Source organism: Podarcis tiliguerta (assembly GCF_965153285.1).
Source record: "Podarcis tiliguerta genome assembly, chromosome: 3".
NCBI lineage: Eukaryota > Metazoa > Chordata > Lepidosauria > Squamata > Lacertidae > Podarcis > Podarcis tiliguerta.
Window position 1 is genome coordinate 69,390,405 of NC_139536.1, and position 17,481 is coordinate 69,407,885.

The 17,481-nt window shown below is 41.1% G+C and overlaps 1 protein-coding gene across 6 annotated transcripts in view; it reads right to left on the reverse strand.

Annotated features, from left to right (window-relative positions):
* CDC40 (cell division cycle 40) overlaps window positions 1–17,481 on the reverse strand; it is an 86,151-nt gene that overhangs the window by 3,120 nt on the left and 65,550 nt on the right. For all 6 annotated transcript variants that reach the window (XM_083433766.1, XM_083433769.1, XM_083433765.1 and 3 more), the window contains 9 exons: window positions 12,123–12,206; window positions 11,363–11,502; window positions 9,873–9,969; window positions 8,535–8,674; window positions 6,740–6,814; window positions 4,897–4,942; window positions 4,016–4,117; window positions 3,277–3,392; window positions 2,954–3,087 (listed from right to left, as the gene is read on the reverse strand). In XM_083433766.1, coding sequence (XP_083289892.1) covers window positions 2,954–3,087; window positions 3,277–3,392; window positions 4,016–4,117; window positions 4,897–4,942; window positions 6,740–6,814; window positions 8,535–8,674; window positions 9,873–9,969; window positions 11,363–11,502; window positions 12,123–12,206 — 934 coding nt within the window. The remainder of the gene's footprint in view (window positions 1–2,953; window positions 3,088–3,276; window positions 3,393–4,015; window positions 4,118–4,896; window positions 4,943–6,739; window positions 6,815–8,534; window positions 8,675–9,872; window positions 9,970–11,362; window positions 11,503–12,122; window positions 12,207–17,481) is intronic.

Genomic DNA, 17,481 nt, shown 5'->3' on the forward strand with positions numbered 1-17,481 from the left:
AGAGATGAGAGGGGCCTAGAGGTCTGCAGTCTAAATGTGTTTACTCGGCTATTGAATTCTGCAGTGTCTAACAATGCCATGTGTAATACACTTACTTTCTCCCTGTGTTCCAAATTTAGGAATCACGATCTCCTTCAATGCAGAGAGTGGGTGGTCTAATGCCTAACCATTTTGAAGTGAAATGAGCCCCCTGCCCTGGACAATGTTGTGGGGTTTCTGCATTCTGTCACACAGTAGTTTGCCAGTTAGAGCAAAATGTTACCACCTGCTCATGAAAAAACCCTAGCCTCAAAACAGTAGTTGAGCCCTGAAAGGTTGAGGGTATCAGCTGGAAATAAACAAAAGAACAATGGAGGAGGAAGGAATTCTGTCAAAAACAGTTCTAACAGTTTATAGTGCATTGGATGGGGTAGGGCAGCAGTGGGAGATACCTTGCCCACAGGCCTAATTAGGCCTGCCATTTGGCCAAGCCACACTCACCTGCCCTACACCAGCCGTCATAAATGACAGCTGGTGTGGGGCAGCAGCATTTCCCTCTCTCATTCTCCAGAGCTCCCCTCCCTGTGTAAAACAACAAAGTGCACTCAGGTTTGGGCCAAGCAGCCGGCTTTAAATCTGAGCCCTTTGGCATTATGCGCACTGTGGAGGTGGTTTTTAGAAGGGTTGGCAAGAGAAGAGTTGGGGAGGAGTCTCTTTACCTATCATTCACAAACCCACACTGTGTCACAAGACTCCTGATTCTATGCTAGCTGGAGCCCTGAAAAGGAACACTCCTAGGTATGCACAGCAGCACTTTGTTGCAGATCTCTCTAGTTCTTTATTTTTGAATAATGCTCTAGACCAGGGGGTCAGCAACCTTTTTCAAACGTGGGCCGGTCCACCATCCCTCAGACCATGTGGTAGGCCGGATTATATTTTGGGGGGCAAAATGAACAAATCCATATGCCCACAAACAACCCAGAGATGCATTTTAAATAAAAGTACACATTCTACTCATGTAAAAGCACGCTGATTCCCGGACCATCTGCGGGGCCGGACTGAAGGCGATTGGGCCGCATCCGGCCCCTGGGCCTTAGGTTGCCTACCCCTGCTCTAGACTAGGGTAGGGAAGCTTGAACTGTGGGCTAATGGGGGAGGGCAAGGCTCAATCCTGCTGGCGGCTGCTTCACCATTACTAGGAATAGTTCCTAGTAATATCTCAAGATTTGTAGAAAGAAAAAGGCAGCATTCAACATGATTTTCTTGTTTTTCAAAAATAAATACTTGAAAATAAATACATGGGAAGATCTGCCTCAAGTAGGAGAGAGTTAAAGGACTTCAGCACACTTACACTGTACAAAGAATAAAAGATTTCCCACTAGAATTTTCTTTTGCTTCATGATTCTGCTCAAGGCATTTAACTGTTTAGTTTTGGTTAACTAAATGGTCTTTGGAAACTCTTGAGAATTGCTATGGCTGATATAAATATCATCAGCGTCTGTGGGTGGCACTGAAGATTTAACAATGCAGAAACCATTCATTACACAGCTACATTAACCTCCATAATATTTACATACATCACATTAATGACAAATTAGATGGAGTGTAAATGCTCTCATGAAGGTTAATTGCAGCTTAATTTTGTTCATATAACCATGAGATCATATAAATTCAAAGTAATCAAATTCTACCACTGGCGCTTTGGGCCAACAGAAAGACCGGAAAGCTTTTTTAAGAAGATTCACTCACACCTTTAAGAAGCAAAAATGCAAGGGAGAAAAACCTATTTGCCTGTTATGGCAAATAACTTCAGTACTTCATGTCCAGCTTTTATGCAGCACATCATTAAAAGAATCCTACAGATTTTAGATAAACCACACATTTATTTGTTTTTGTTTAAGAAAACAAGTAACCCTCACCCTGAAGGGCACAGCAAATCTGAGTAGACAGGATGCGAGAGCCCTCAACCAATCTCTCACTCACTATACCAAACATTCTGTTATTTTGAAGTTTATTATTCAACTTCAGAAGTCATTAAAATGAAGTCAAAATGCCCCCCAAGAAAGATTAGAGCAGGAGCCCAGTGCAACAGCACTCTTTTCCACTTGAGATTCCCAGCAACTGATAATTAGAGCTATACCACTTCGGATAATGGAGGTAGTACAGACACTAGGTGTAACTGTCCCTCCATGAATTTCTCTGTTTGCATTTACTGTGATTTCTGTATTTCATCTACCCATTCCTCATGGTTATAGTAGATGTTCATATTGACCCTTAAGCATTATGAAGTGGTACTGGAAAAGCCAGTAGGTGGTGCTCTTTCCCCAGAGTCAATAACTAACCAAAGCCCAAACAATTTTATTGCAATGGTTCCATTCAAAAAGAAAGAAAGAAAGAAAGAAAGAAAGAAAGAAAGAAAGAAAGAAAGAAAGCTGACTAAAAGTATGTCTTCATTCTGATAATTCCAGTCTCTGACCTGAAAGTAAAATGTTTGTGTCTTGGCATCCTTTCTTGAATAACCCACGATTTGACACAACACTGGAAAACATACTCCTTTCTTTGCCATATTTGCCCATTGTTTCTTTAACAACATCCTCTTTAAATGTGGAGTAAACTGCGGTCCCTCCTAAGTTTTATCTCAAGGCTGGTACAGAGATGCAAGCTAACCAAGGTTTAGGAATCAGGCCATGTCACTGTATGCTATATCTCAGCATCATTAATTCCAGAGAAGGGGAGGAGACCTGTGACTCCAGGTCCTAAAATTTAGATTCTACAGCATAAACTGCAAAACCAAGTCGAGAATTTACTAAACATTCTGGATGGGGTAGACTCACAGGAAAGAAGTCTAAAGTTCTGCAACCAGTTGGCATCATGGCTATATTGAGGGGGAAAGTATAAAGAGAATACATTCACTACTCAAACTATATTTTCTTCCTCTCTAATAAAAAAGCCAAGACACATTTTTTTTACTTACCATTCCCAGACTCTTAAACTCTTGTCGTCAGATGTACTCACAAATCTTCTATTCTCATCCACGAAAACAATGGTGTTAACAGCACCTAAATGCCTATCATACTCCTGAACAATTTCTCCACTTCGAATATCCCACTGCAAGACAAATCCAAACAACTCCTTAAAAATGGTGAAGAAAATGATCCATTTTAAAAAACCAAGTATTTTGTAACCCTATTATTACTGCAACAATACAAAAAGAATTCTGGTTAAATAGTCAATTGGTTTGATCTTCAAATTGTTTCTGCATGATCTTTACCAAATACTCTGAATTTTCTAACTTACCTGTACAATTTTCTTATCTGACATTCCTGCAACAAAAAGATTTTGCTTATCTTCATCTGGATTGAATTTGACACAGTAGGGAACTTTCCTGTTTGTGAATCTTGAAATACACTGTCCTAGAGAGGGGGTGGGAGGGAAAACAGATCAATGAAGAGGAAGAGATTCACATACCCAGCTTCTTCGTTTTCTGTTGTAGCTGTTGGGTTGTATGGTGGGATGACAATTTTGCACATAATAAAATAAGCCTCAACCTGTATTACTGAAGGGAGTGCCATTTGCCTTAAATCCAGATTACCAAACCCAATCCATTGATGGCCATTTCATGCAATACAAAGCAACAAACCTGGTTTTGCCAACAAATGTAATTTATGGAGTACAGAAATATAGGCAGTTACCCTCAAACCACTGGTTCGTCTAACTCAAGATTGTTCACAGTGGTCCTGATTGGCAGTGAACTCCCCAGGATTCAGAAAATTGTGTTTCCTAGCCCGCCCTGAAAATGCCAGAGTGTCAAGATGTTCTATCACTGAGCTATGTTTCCTTATCCTATTTGATAAATACACCCTTATTCACTTTTGAACCAACCATTTTCCAGAACGGTTTAAATGCATCCCAAAAGCAAAGCTATTCTTAAGACAATAATGCTGTACAGGGATCTGCGCTCCTGCCACCCTGTTGCACTTTGTCATTCACAAAAATATAGGTATCAGAAGAGGAAACATAACAAGCATTCGCCTACCTGTCTCCGTGTCCCAGAGTTTAAGATACCGATCATATGCAGCACTGAGAAACTGAGTCCCAGCATTGTTGAAGCATATATCTCTAACAGCTTTACTGTGCCCTGCAGGACAAATATATATAGTATTAGTAGGAAAGGGTACCAGACGTTTTTCTTTTTGGTACTAGGGCAGTTGTTGGATGCACAGTGTCTGTGATTTGCAATATGGCTCAGGCACTTTTTATCTCCCCCTCTATTCAGTCCTCCCATCTCCATCGCCCCTGCTTCCCCTTAAAATCAAGCTATTCTATCCAATTAAGAGCACAAACCATTTGGGCTCAAGTGCTGTGACTGTGGTTCTCAATCCAACACTGGAAACTAGATACAGCACCTTTTTGCGCATGCAGTTCTCAATTCAGCAGTGGCTGCGCACAGGGAGGCCCAGATCCACCTGTGCACCACCCCTCACTAGGATCAGGGTTTCCTTAGGCTACGTCACGTGAACCATAGTTTTTGAAATGTAAGTGGAAAGAGATGCTGAGCAAAAATACACATATTTCATATTAATGACCCCATTCTAAAAACAAGCAGCCCTGAAGATCCGGGCGGGGGGCGGGGGATAAGCTATTTGTTGGGGTGGGAGCTTCCCTTGCCCTCCCCTCTGGTACCACCCAATTGCTTTACTTGGGATAAACATGTGTTTAGCAATGTACCACACATGAATGAATTGTGCCGCAGGGAGGATTTTGAACTACCATGCTCAATAATTATTTTCTTAGCATCCATCACTTCTAATTATTACCTTGAGGCACACATTAATATTTGGACATATTGCTAAAGGCAGCACACAACTGGAATTTGACGCACTTATCATTTATTTAAAAAAATAAAAAAAATATTACCAATGAAAGTTCTTAAGCATCTTCGTTCACCATATACTTCCCAGAGCTGGTGGGTGGAAAATACATTTTACAATATTGTTTAAGGAAGACACAAAATTCAAGTAGAACAGCTAATGCACACAACTTATTATTTTAAATTAAACCCATCTTATTTTTGCCTCATTTATGAATTGCTTCCCATAAAATTTCTTGAGGCAATTCAACAAAACAAAACAAAACCAACAAGAAAAACATAGGTAAAGGGGATGACCATTAGGTCCAGTCGTGACCGACTCTGGGGTTGCGGCGCTCATTTCGCTTTATTGGCTGAGTGAGCCGGCGTACAGCTTCCGGGTCATGTAGCCAGCATGACTAAGCCGCTTCTGGCGAACCAGAGCAGCGCATGGAAACGCCGTTTACCTTCCCACCGGAGCGGTACCTATTTATCTACTTGCACTTTGAGGTGCTTTTGAACTGCTAGGTTGGCAGGAGCAGGGACCGAGCAACGGGAGCTCACCCCGTCGTGGGGATTTGAACCGCCGACCTTCTGATTGGCAAGTCCTAGGCTCTGTGGTTTAACCCACAGCGCCACCCGTGTCCCTAAGAAAAACATACATTTACACTATTTCAAATCCAGTACTGTTAACATTCTTTCTTGGTTAAAAAGCTTTAGAACACCTGCTGAATGAAAAGCTATGGTTTTTTAAAAAGTAATTCCCATAATATAACAAAACAGGTACAAAATGTACAAAATGTAATTAACTGTGTGATTTGAAAAATGTTATACCAACAGAACTTGATGGTTCATAGGATGTTCACAGAACTACTTCTTGGAACTGCGTTATCAACAAACAAGGGAAGCAGTAATGGAGAAGGAAAGTGCAGCTGCATTGCCACGTGTACCTCTCCCCCCATGTCTCACTACATATTGTATTGTTGGCACCTGCCTGTCTTGAGAAACATACTGCTGCGTTTGCAGCACCAAGGTGACCTTGTGGGGCGCAAACCTGGGTGGTGTGTAGGGGGGTCCCTGGGCTGCCCAGACGGACAAGACCCCTCTCTCAGCCTCACTCAAAGGAAAGCAGAGCAATACATTTGGCACCAGCCTGGATGCAGGAGTTGCTGGAAGGAGGCCTACAAGGCACCATCCTACCGTCTTAAGGACGCCACTCCTGATTTGTGTAGGGTTTACTCCTTAGCACTTTCTTCTCTCGATGATATCCCACAAGGCAGCAGAGAATAGTTATACACTTTTAAAAAACCAGGGTCACATTTTCCACTGATCAAAAGAAATTAAGATAAATTCAATAAATATTGCATCCCTAAAGAGAGAAAACCAGTGTAATGTAGTGACTAGCATGGTGGACTGGGACGTAAGAGAACAACTACATGCTGTCTCAATTAACAGCAGTTTTGGAAAAGCATAGCCTGTACCACATACTTTATTTGAGTAGCAATCCACTTTCGAGCTCAGACACAAACAGTAACATGTGAGGTGCATCTTCCATGCAAAGGAAGAAATAGTAAAGGTTACCAGAACATATGACTTGAGCTCTACAGGCTCAGTTAAAGCCACTGACCAAGGAGATTCCCCTCCCCACACAAAAAGTTTGTACGGCAACCTGCTTGGTATATATTGCTGTAGTCTTGTTGTTGCTTTACAGTGATCAAAGAGTCACTGTATTTGTTTCATGATAAACATAAGGTTCTGTTATGAACCTGACCTATTACTTTAGAGCAACAAAAAGGCAACAACTGAATTTGCCTTGACATGAGTGTTAAAGAGGAGGCATATCCCAATACGTTTTGATGTGAATTTAACCATCTGTGGGCAGCAATAAGTGTACTTTCTGAAGGTACTCACCTTAATTTTACAGTCCATGGAAGAAGACAACAGCAAGTGGCCAGAAAGAGGAAACAGTCTGACAGCGCTGACTCCCTTATAAATAAAAACAACTATGAAATAGCTACAAATATTTTTCTTTTCTTTCCAAACATGTTTATATTTGATCCTATAGAAGACATTCATTGTTAAAAGGTGGCTGCCAATGCCACTAACTTAGCTGTTGGCACAGCAACAATTCCGTTTGCTGAATAGGGTAAGTAGCACAAGTTGCACTGGTGCCCACCAAAGCTCTTATTGAATAAACATGTATTGTGTGTTTGGAAAGTGGGTTCCTTATCATGCTGATTTTTATTCTCAGCCCTGAATAAAAGGCTCTGGTTGTTGCTGTTGTTTTTAAGAGTACAGCTTTATCAGTGGAATTGCCCCCTCCTACCCCCACCCCATGCATGGTTCTTAGGGTTCTCCCAACCCGATTTGGGGATGGTACAGGGGAAAGATGGATTGCACAAGGAGTAGGGGACAGAGAACGAGATGGTTGGACAGTGTTCTCGAAGTACCAAGCATGAGTTTGACCAAACTGCGGGAGGCAGTGGAAGACAGGAGTGCCTGGCGTGCTCTGGTCCATGGGGTCGCGAAGAGTCGGACACGACTAAACAACTAAACAGGGGACACACATTGGGGGTAGTTCTGTTGCACTGTTGGGACTCCTTGCACTGGCTTTCACTAGCGCAACAACTTAGTTGACTCAGGCCCATAGCTTCATATGACATATAGAAAAAGCCTGGGAGTAACTACTAAGCAGGCACTCCAAATCTAACTGAATCAAAGTTTTGCAGGTTTGCCCATGGCTTTGGCGGCCCTAATGGATTCAAGTTAAGCATATTGCATCTAAATGACAGCTATATGTGCTAAAGTTTGAGGAATCATTTCTGCCATTCCATTCCCACCATCTCTAAGTAGGCGTCTGAATTTATATAAGCTCCCTAAGAAAGTCTCAAAGATTAGCAACAGAAAATCACAGAAACACACTTGTAGTTCTACAAAATGTACAGCGAGGACTACCGGTGCAAAATATATAAATAACCTCTGTATGAATAAGGAAACACTTTTCTCAAAGCCAGTTTAGTTCACTAACAGGGACCCATGACAGGGAATTATTAGTTAGGAGACTAACTGGCTGAGAGAATTGCATCTCAGGGGATATTTGCGTGCTTGTATCATGGCTTAATGGTGAAAGAATGATGGCCTATATAGAGTGTGAAATTAAATATTCATAGTTCCGAATATAGTAATAAGGTTTTCACACACCATTAGCAAATGAACACTATTGTGCATCTAATCACACCGGTCTAAACTATGGGTGAGAATTGGGATAATGCAGAGTCCACTCCTGCCTCCACTGCAGAGGAACCTTACCTAGTGGCAAAGGAAATGATTTGACAAGTTTAGCAACTGGCTGAGCAACCATACAATGCTGCATTTGGAAGACTTTGGACATTTGACTCCCTATTTCTCCTTCTCACCCCATATTCTGGTTGTTCTCCCCACCCACCAGAGAAGATTTGGAGGCGGCACGGGGGAAAGTTCAGCTGTACTAGTGGGAGTCCTTCTGTTGGCTTCTGCTAAGAGAACTGGGCAGCTGAATCTACCCACAAGTGTCTCCGCCTATATAGGATCGCCAAGTACTGAATTAATACAAACTGGCACATGAAATATGTTTGTGGAAGGGCAATTTTTGAAATTGAAAAAAATTAATGATGCTGGGCCCATAATTATGAAACAAAGAAAACTTAATATTTTAATCGTCTCTTACCTTTGTATGACCAGACCATACATGGATCTGTTTCTTAGGAAGGTAGCATTTCTCAGGGGGTACTGTTGAACGTAGGTTAACCCCAACATCCTGAGGAACATGAAGATAGGATCTCCCTTGATAGTCATACATGTCTTTGACTGCAAAATAAACAAAACAAAATTAGAACATGCAGATTTACAGTCTCCCTCAAATATGACATGGATGATTAGGACACAATGGTGACTAAAATGAATAATCTACTAACTACACAGCTCAAAAACCAACTTCTCCTGACCAGATACACACATTCATGATCTTAATTAGTTTATTCTAGTTGGCTTTTTCATGCCTCTTAGGTGACAATTTAAATCTCCATAGGCTAAAATGCTATACCCAACACTGTATAATATTTATGTTTAAAATACCCAGCTCTGTATCAAGAAACATCAAAAGTGATTTGACTGCAATGTTAGGGTTTTTTTTTATTGGTTTATGAAAATCCAATGAGAAACAATTCAGAAATCCTGTTTGCAATTTCTGCACACACCTTGCAGTCTTTGAGGAAGGCACCAAGCAGTGAAATGTACATTAAAACAGTGCATGTAACTTCAAATTTCAAAGTTAACTTGCAACTTATCATTGCATTTGTGGTGATGGGCAAGAGGGTTCTATAAAAAAAGGAGATGAGAATGAAGTCCTGCCACATGTGCGAATCTCAGGAGAGATGTGATGAAGAGAGGAGCGAAACATTAGGTTAAGAAAATGTATGATGTAGAAGTGAGGAACAAAAAAGACTTTTCTCCATAATCCTATGAATTGCTTCCACATCAGCAGCAAAATTAAAAATGACAATTTCAAGCCTTTATGGTCAACAATGAAGCCTACATTCCTATATCGTCAAAAATGAGGCAAGATCAATACATAATGATCTAAAAGTTGACAAAAGTAAAGATTCAAACGATTAAGTTTGATGTGGTACAAATGACAGCCAAGAAAAGGAGGCTGCCAAATTAAAATACAAGGAACTGACATTTGAGATGAATATACAAGCAAATGACATTTCCACAGTGTTCCCAATAATACAATCTGCCCGCAAGCTAAATTTAACCACATCTTGAAATTCTTTCCGGTGTTATCAGAAACAACAAAACCAGGCTGTTTCTAAGTTTCTTCCTTACTGAAATCCCCCTTGTGTCTCTGGCACCATCTTTTCTTTTAGAGATCGTTTCTTCCTACATGGTATGCTGCGAGAAGAACTAACATAGCAAATAAATGACAACCTACATTATTCCTGATAAACAAGTGTTTGAAAGTAGATGCAGGAAATGCAAATCAGCTGCTAAAGAAAGCACTTACCATGCAAAATAGTCTTCTCTTCTCCAGGCTTATCGTCTTCATGTTTGCCTTTCTTTTGTCTCTTTGCTGTTATTTCATCCAGTTCCCTCTGTTCTTCCTAAGTAGCACAAACATTAAAAATTAGCAGTCTTGTTTTTACAACAAAATCTAGAATATTTTCACTGAATTCACTTAAAGTTTCCAATTTTAATGCCATTTTTTTTTGGGGGGGGGAGGTTAAAAAAGCATGTTAAACAAAAGGTCAGTAAACTATTCAGTTTAGAAACAAGTTTTCACAAAATAAATTCTAAACATGTTTCCCAATTCTGATTCAATTCATTGCTTATATAGTCAAACAGCAACAGCCATACACAACTCCAAAGTCTGCAGAAGTCAAAAGGGGGAACCCCAAAAGCAGTTCAATATGAAGTGAGCAGAAAACCAAGTAGAGGGTAAAATGAAATCGACCAGCTGGAAATAACGATGGAGGAAGAGGTACAGGTATAAAAAGTGTAGGGAGAACACTCTTATTGACTGATAAGTAATTTGAAGTAGCACCACTGAGATGCAAGTGATAAATGCCTACAAAAATCAATGGACAAATCCAATGTTTTACTATATCTGGGACTGGACAGAGTGGCATGTACCATACCTTCACACAGAAATCACTCTGGTCACCTGCCACCACAGTGAAGATAGTCAGGGCATATGTGTAGGCTCAGAGACTGAGTCAAAAAGCATGGCATTTAGAAACCTACTTCAAAAGCTGCTCTAGCCACTGAGCTCTATGGTTGGGTCTCCAAGCCCCCAACACCCTGCCTAATACTTTCCCTTTATGGCAGTGTCAGATTCCTCTTGTTAGGAACTAAGTCAGGCAGAAGGAAAATCCAGACACAGAACAAGAGCCTCCTGAGAAAGACACCCAATACTGAGACAGGGAGAGGGGAAATTTTTTTTTGCTAGGGGGACAAGCACCCAATGGAGAAGCGATCAACCTTGCTGCTGCTTCAATAAGAAGCAGTTTCTGAATGGAAGGGAGCAATAGAAAGCACATAAATGGCCAAGAAGGAACAGCAGAGATGCACATGTACAATATAAAAGAATGCAGCCCAACATGGTGGGTAGACGCAGTTAACTCTGCACTGGCCACTTCTTGCTTTGGGCCCACTATTGGCTCCAGCTCCCACCCACCACTGGTGTGCAGCCCTGGCATCTCCTGTCACTCGCTGCACCTTCAGAAAGACTGCCCAAATAAACCTACACTGATTCTGACAACGGGAACTTTTCAAGACCCCTCCCACTGCAGCCCTCCGTGTCCCACCCTCAGAGTCACCAGAAGCTCAGGGGACTCTCAGGGCAGCATTCAATGCAATAAAAGCAGCTGGAGCTAGAAGGGAAAGCCAGACACCCTGCTGCAAGGTGTGAGGAAGTCCCCTATGACCACACATGGGATCCCGGACGAAGCATCACCATTACTATTCTACTTCGAAGAATAAACAAGGGGTGCTCACTTCTGAAGGTTTTGCAACATCCTTTTCATCAACATATTTTGCCCACGGTCCCAAGAAGCCGTCAATGTTAGATGCATCATTCTCTTTGAATTTCTTCCGTTTCTCGGTTTTCTTTTGTCCCGTTTCAAACACAGTCAGACCTGTAGGCAGTAGCAGAAGTTTATGTCTAGGTTCAACTTTAAGAATGACAATGTATTCTTCCACATTCCACACTTCACCATTCCACTTGAATCATTTCAGTGTTGTCAGAAAAGAGAGAATGTACTAGATTAGGGGAAGTTGAGGCTTTTGTGTGCAATTGTTGGCCTTGGACATGCATCTTCAAATGATCTGTCAAACAAGAAACAAGCACTGCATGCAAAGTGAATGGTAGCTGTAAAATCACAAGATGATAAACCAATCAGCTCTCGATACGCTATATTTTATTAGCCTTTCTAGAGAGTTGTGCCTTCATCGGCAACTGCCCTATCGCCACCTTCTGCACTCTCCAATGAAGAAACATCTAAGATGCAAATCTTGTTAGCATTTTGTCAAGAAGTTGAGATACACACAGTTCTTTACACACTATGCCTGACTTCTGCTATGTTCCAGAAGCAGTCCCTTTGTATGTCCAACATCAGTCGCTTAAAAGCACCTCCCTACTTAAGTAAACTACTATTTCATCCATTATATACAATTTATTTTAAACATTTTGTTAATGCACACACACACAACTGACTGAACTTTGTAATTAGGCGGCGTTATAACAAATATTCTTTACCTTGATTCTTTTCAGCTTCTTCAACAGAACCAATATATTTAGTAGGAACTTCATAATTATCTATTGAGGGATCCAAAGCATATCCTGTGGAAGGACAAAACCATAACATTTTAAGATTCACCTCTTGTGGAATATTTTTATTGGCAGAGCTCCAATTTCAGCCACCAACTCTCAGAAGACATTTACCCTGAGGACACATCCATCATAGTGAAGCCAAAGCACAGCTTAGCACAAAGAAACAGACATGCAGCTTTCTGGAGAGGCAATTGTGACCGCTTTGCTCCTCCCTGGCCATTTTGCTGTTACACTGAACTAAGTCATCATTCAGCTTAGCATGTTGTTTGAACCCAGAATACAAAAGTGTGCTTCTTTCAAACCTGATTTCACCAAGGGAAGGGGACCAGAGAAGGCCTCTGCAGGGACAGGTGCCCCTGTGCCTGCCATGCTAGCAACCCTTTCACATGGTGGATACATGAGAATAGCTTCATAGTTTATAGTCAATACCACGGGTGTCAAACACAAGGCCCGCGGGCCGAATCCGGCCCGCCAGACCTCGTCATGTGGCCCATGTAGCTGCCGCCGTCCGCCAGCCTTCACCTTTTATTCTCTTTTTTTTTTTTTGGACACAAGAAAGTTTACATGGTGCGGCTCCCTACTCGCCTCCCCCCGTCGCTCTTAAGGACGTGGCTGCTGCTTCAAATGTCCCCACTTCTCTCAACTTGCGCCTTCGTTGTCCGGGGGCCGAAGCGAGGCAGGCAGCTGGCTTCTTTCCTCCACTCACTGCTCAAAAAGAGCAGGCGGAAGGTCAGGTCTCTATAATTTATGACAATAATTTATGATAATAAAGAGTGGACACATGGTCCTACAGATACAACCGGCCCTTTGAGGGTGACCAAACTGCTGATGAGGCCCCCGATGAATTTGAGTTTGACACCCCTGTTCAATACTATCTTAATTCAGATAAAGACAGAATGTAGGCCAGTAATAACTTGGGTGATGTGGCAGGCCTCAACCAAAAGTATCTATTACTAGGTGCCAGTATATTAATATGACAGCTAGTAGTCATGGATCATCTGCTATAGAAGACGGGATCACTTTGCTTTCAGCAAAGAATGAACTGTTTAAACAAAATTCTCAGTCTGTTTATCAAAGCTGAACGTAGCAGACTGTTCTTGAATCTGCTACAACCAATGAAATACAATGTTAACTTGTTCACAAGAACAGAGATTTGCACACCCTGAGCTTACAGTACGCTGACTCAAAGTGGCAAACAACCTTAATGACCCTGTCAAAAGGTAGCATACAAATATAATTAACTGAATAGACATAGTAAAGTTTCCAGCTTAACAAACCTACACTGAATAATAGTTTTAGAGTGCAATCTGCTTGCCTAATGAAAGGAGCAACTCTCTCAATCCAACCCAGAGTCTGGTCAATTGCCAGAACCTAGCTGGTGAGGTGGGTTTTCTTGAAAAGTTTGCAAGGATGACCATTGTAAATGACAATTGTCTGGATTTTACTATTCTGATGAGAATTCCACATAAATAAGCCAAGCATTATAGAACCCAGTTTTATGCTGAGTGAGGTCTTTGCATGGGGCCAATGAGCCAATTTCTCAGTAGACTCAACTTCACAGTTCTTATTTAAGGCAGAAATGCCAATTTGGATGTATGTCAAAATCAATACAGCAGCTTATTTGTCCTCTCACTGTATTGATGCCATTTCTGGGACTATTTGTTTGCTCCCTCAAACCGAGTGATCGTGAATGGAGCCACTGGGTGAGATTTAATCTTCAGCGGGAGCTGTGTTCTCTATAGCCTGCCTGCATTTCATTCAGCATCTTTTCCTTATGAAAAGGACTTTGAACAACTCCTACTTTATGCTGAGAATGTGAAAGAGATTCCTATCTTTTTTTTTCTGACAGAGACTTCCAAATGCAGCTGTAAGGGGAAACCTGCTGTTTTAAAAACAGACCTCTTTTTATGTAACTGGTCTCTGCTTAGACTTTGACTTAACTCCCCCCAACCCAATTACAAATAAACAGGCCCACATGCGATTCACCTTCCCCCGTCACTGAGAAGTGAACCTGAATAAAATGAAAGATGAACACTGTATGGTTTTAGTCTTTAAAAAGAAGGAGGCATTTGTGAGACTGCGCAGCCTTCTCTTCCCTACCTTCTCTGTGGCAACAGAACTGACTCAGCCGTGGTAAGGACACAACACTAAATTGCCTTTGGGAGGTTACAAGCAAATGGCAAGTTGTCTAAAAGCACAGTCCAAAAGCACAAGATTGACCAAGAAGGATCCTTTCCTTCCTTCCTATTTGACATAAAACACAATGAAAGTGATGTGGTCAACACAAGCATGTGGCTGCTAATAAATACTATTTGTTTCGGTGACATCCGGTCTATAAATGCTATCACTGCGAGATGGAATTATCCGCAGTGCCGCTGGCCAGCATGCATGCTGACAAAAGGCAGCTGAATGGCTCCCTTCCAAATGAAACCACAGAGTTTGTCTATTCACACAAAGGTCAAGCTCAGGGTAGAATAATCCACTGGCAGCATGAAACTTGCTTCAATAATGCAGCAGGTAGAATCTTGCTTATGGATAGTAGAGAAATGTTTTATTACTGGTCAGAGTATGGAAAAAGAACAATACTCTCCCTTCTGATTCCCAGATATCGCTCTCCTTCCATATATCCCCTGAAAATAAAATGCTCCTCTGCAACCTGGCAGCAAAGATCTTGAATGGAATGACTGGCTACCTTCCTAAAAGCGAAGGACTTCAACGGCCTTGACAAAGCATAATGGGTATAACCATATTTTAGCTGGTGAAGAATAAGTTCTGAATGAGTGAATAATGTCAAACATACTATAATGCTCTTTCTAGGTTGAAACATAATGTACCTACTTAAAGACAAAATGCAAGAGTTGGGGCAAAATTGAGGCTTTGTTTTTTTTTTTGCTTCTCTGAAAATAAATTCTAGTGCCTAATGTTAGCGTAAGGACTATGACCAGCTACCAGCACTGTGATGGTGGAGCACTAAGATGGGCCTGGAAGACAGCCTAGTATCTGGATGAATTAGATTTATTAGTTCCTACTGCCAACATCCTAGCGTATTTTATTAGCCTGATGTAACTGAACAATGGTGCCTTTGTCTTATGCTAGCAACATTTTAGGCATGAAGTGCATTCCTGTGCAAAGAAGCCTGCATTCTTGGAGACAGACAATATGTGCTTCTCTGCACCCTGGTATTTAGAAAATTGTTTTATTGTGGTTTTACAGAGAGAAATCGCTCACCATGTCATGGATGCAATAGGAAAGCAAAGTATTTTTCTTCTTATAAAGTACACTGAAACCACACCAATATTTAATTCCAAGGCAACATGCACATATCCCCATATATATAGACATTGCAATGGTGCATTAAGGGCTATCTTTGGAGAGCTCTCCAAAACGGTATATGCGGATGGGAGATAAAAAAATTCTCCACAGATTGGTATCTACTTTCATTTACAACCATTTTTAGACATCATATTGGAATAGGCATTAGTGATTAGCAGATTCCAATGGCTTTGGGATTATTTGTAAAGCTGATGCTGCTCAGAAATGGTTGCCCTCTTATGTGTCTTGTTTGTTGTTATGTAATTTTTGTTTATTTGAAAAATCTCGATTAAAACGGGAAATTGCTCTCAGAACATCGGAGGCTGCCTTATACCAAGACTAAGGCTATGTTTGAGTCTGGACCAGAGGCTCCAGCTGGTGCAAAAAGCTGTGGCTAGACTATTGACAGGGACAGACAATTGCTTCCACTCTGGTGCTTAAAAGCTTTCACTGGCTGCCCATATACTGGCTGCCCATAGGCTGGGTTCAAGGTTCTGGTATCAATTTACCAAGCCCTTAACAGCTTGGGTCCAGGATACCCTAAGGACCACCAGATTCATTATATCCGTTCCTTATCACAGAGTTCTTTGGGGAGTCACTATCAGCAGATCCTCATGGCTCAGATGCACAGCCTGGATCCACCAGAAGCTATTATGGATTCAATTCTTCCAGCTGAGATTGCACAGATCCCTCCCGGTTGGACGTCCAGCAGCTACTGAAGACTTTTATTGTTATTATTTCAGCAGACATTTTAACTGTGTTCTGATTTTATAGTTTTAACTGATTTTTATCTTCATGATACTGTGCTAAATCACCTGTATACTACTTAAGAGATTATTGTAATTAGTCCGCATATAAATGGTTGAAATAAAGAAATAAGTTTGTCTATCGAGCTCAATATTACCAGTAGCTACGCTAACTAGCTGTGGTTCTTCAGGGTTTCAGACAAATGACTTTCCACGCCCTATCTAGAATTGCTGGGAACTGTACCTGGGACATTCTGCATGCAAGCATGTGCCCCATTAATGAGTATTCTCTAAAGAATAAAAGACAGGGTCTTCCTTTTTCTATGTAGCCATTTTTCTGGTTTCTTGAAGACGCCTCCTCCCTCTACTTGCCACAATCAATTGACTGTCTGACATATAGGATTGCTTAAAGCAGCAACACGAGGCTTATGGAATGGACACAGGGAGTCTTTTTAGACTTCAATCTTTTTGCACAATGTTTAGATGTACTTCTCAGAATTGCTGCCCTTGTGTTCACTACCACTATTGTTGTGAAATTCCTATTCACTGATCCTCTTACAGAGGACACCTACAAAATAATCTCAAAAGCTGTTGAATAGTGAAATACCATTCACTAGTTGACACGTCCTTCAAGTTACTCTTATAAGTAGGCTTCATTTTTCAAAGAAGCTGCTAGTGGATGTCAGGATCGAAATCATAGCACACAAAATTCAGAAAATATACAATACCCTTCATGATACTAACTACCACTTGAATTAACAACAGCACTGCTCCACTTTTTCTAGCAGCATTTCACAATTGGAACAGATTGGGTAACCATAACTCCTGGATAACCTAGCAGTTTCCAGGGGAACCAGCATGAAAAGGGACTGCATTAATGGTTCTAGGAATCAAAGCAGCTTCTGAAGAGACAAGAGTTTGGAGGCATGTCTTGCAGATATCGTATGCTCTGTACTTATTTAGTTATTTTAGGAAAATACATAATAACCAAAACACTTATCTCACCATGAGGCATATGTTGGAGCAAGTGCAGTTCAATCGCAACAGCGCTTTCAACTTACATTGGTAGAAATTATTACTATTACTATTATTTAAATTCTGGATACTGCCCTATACCTGTAGGTCTCAGGGTGGTTCACAAAATACAGAATAAAAATAATTAAAACAATTAACAATACTAATGTATACAAACTAATAAAAAATACACTCCCCAGCAAAAGCCCTTA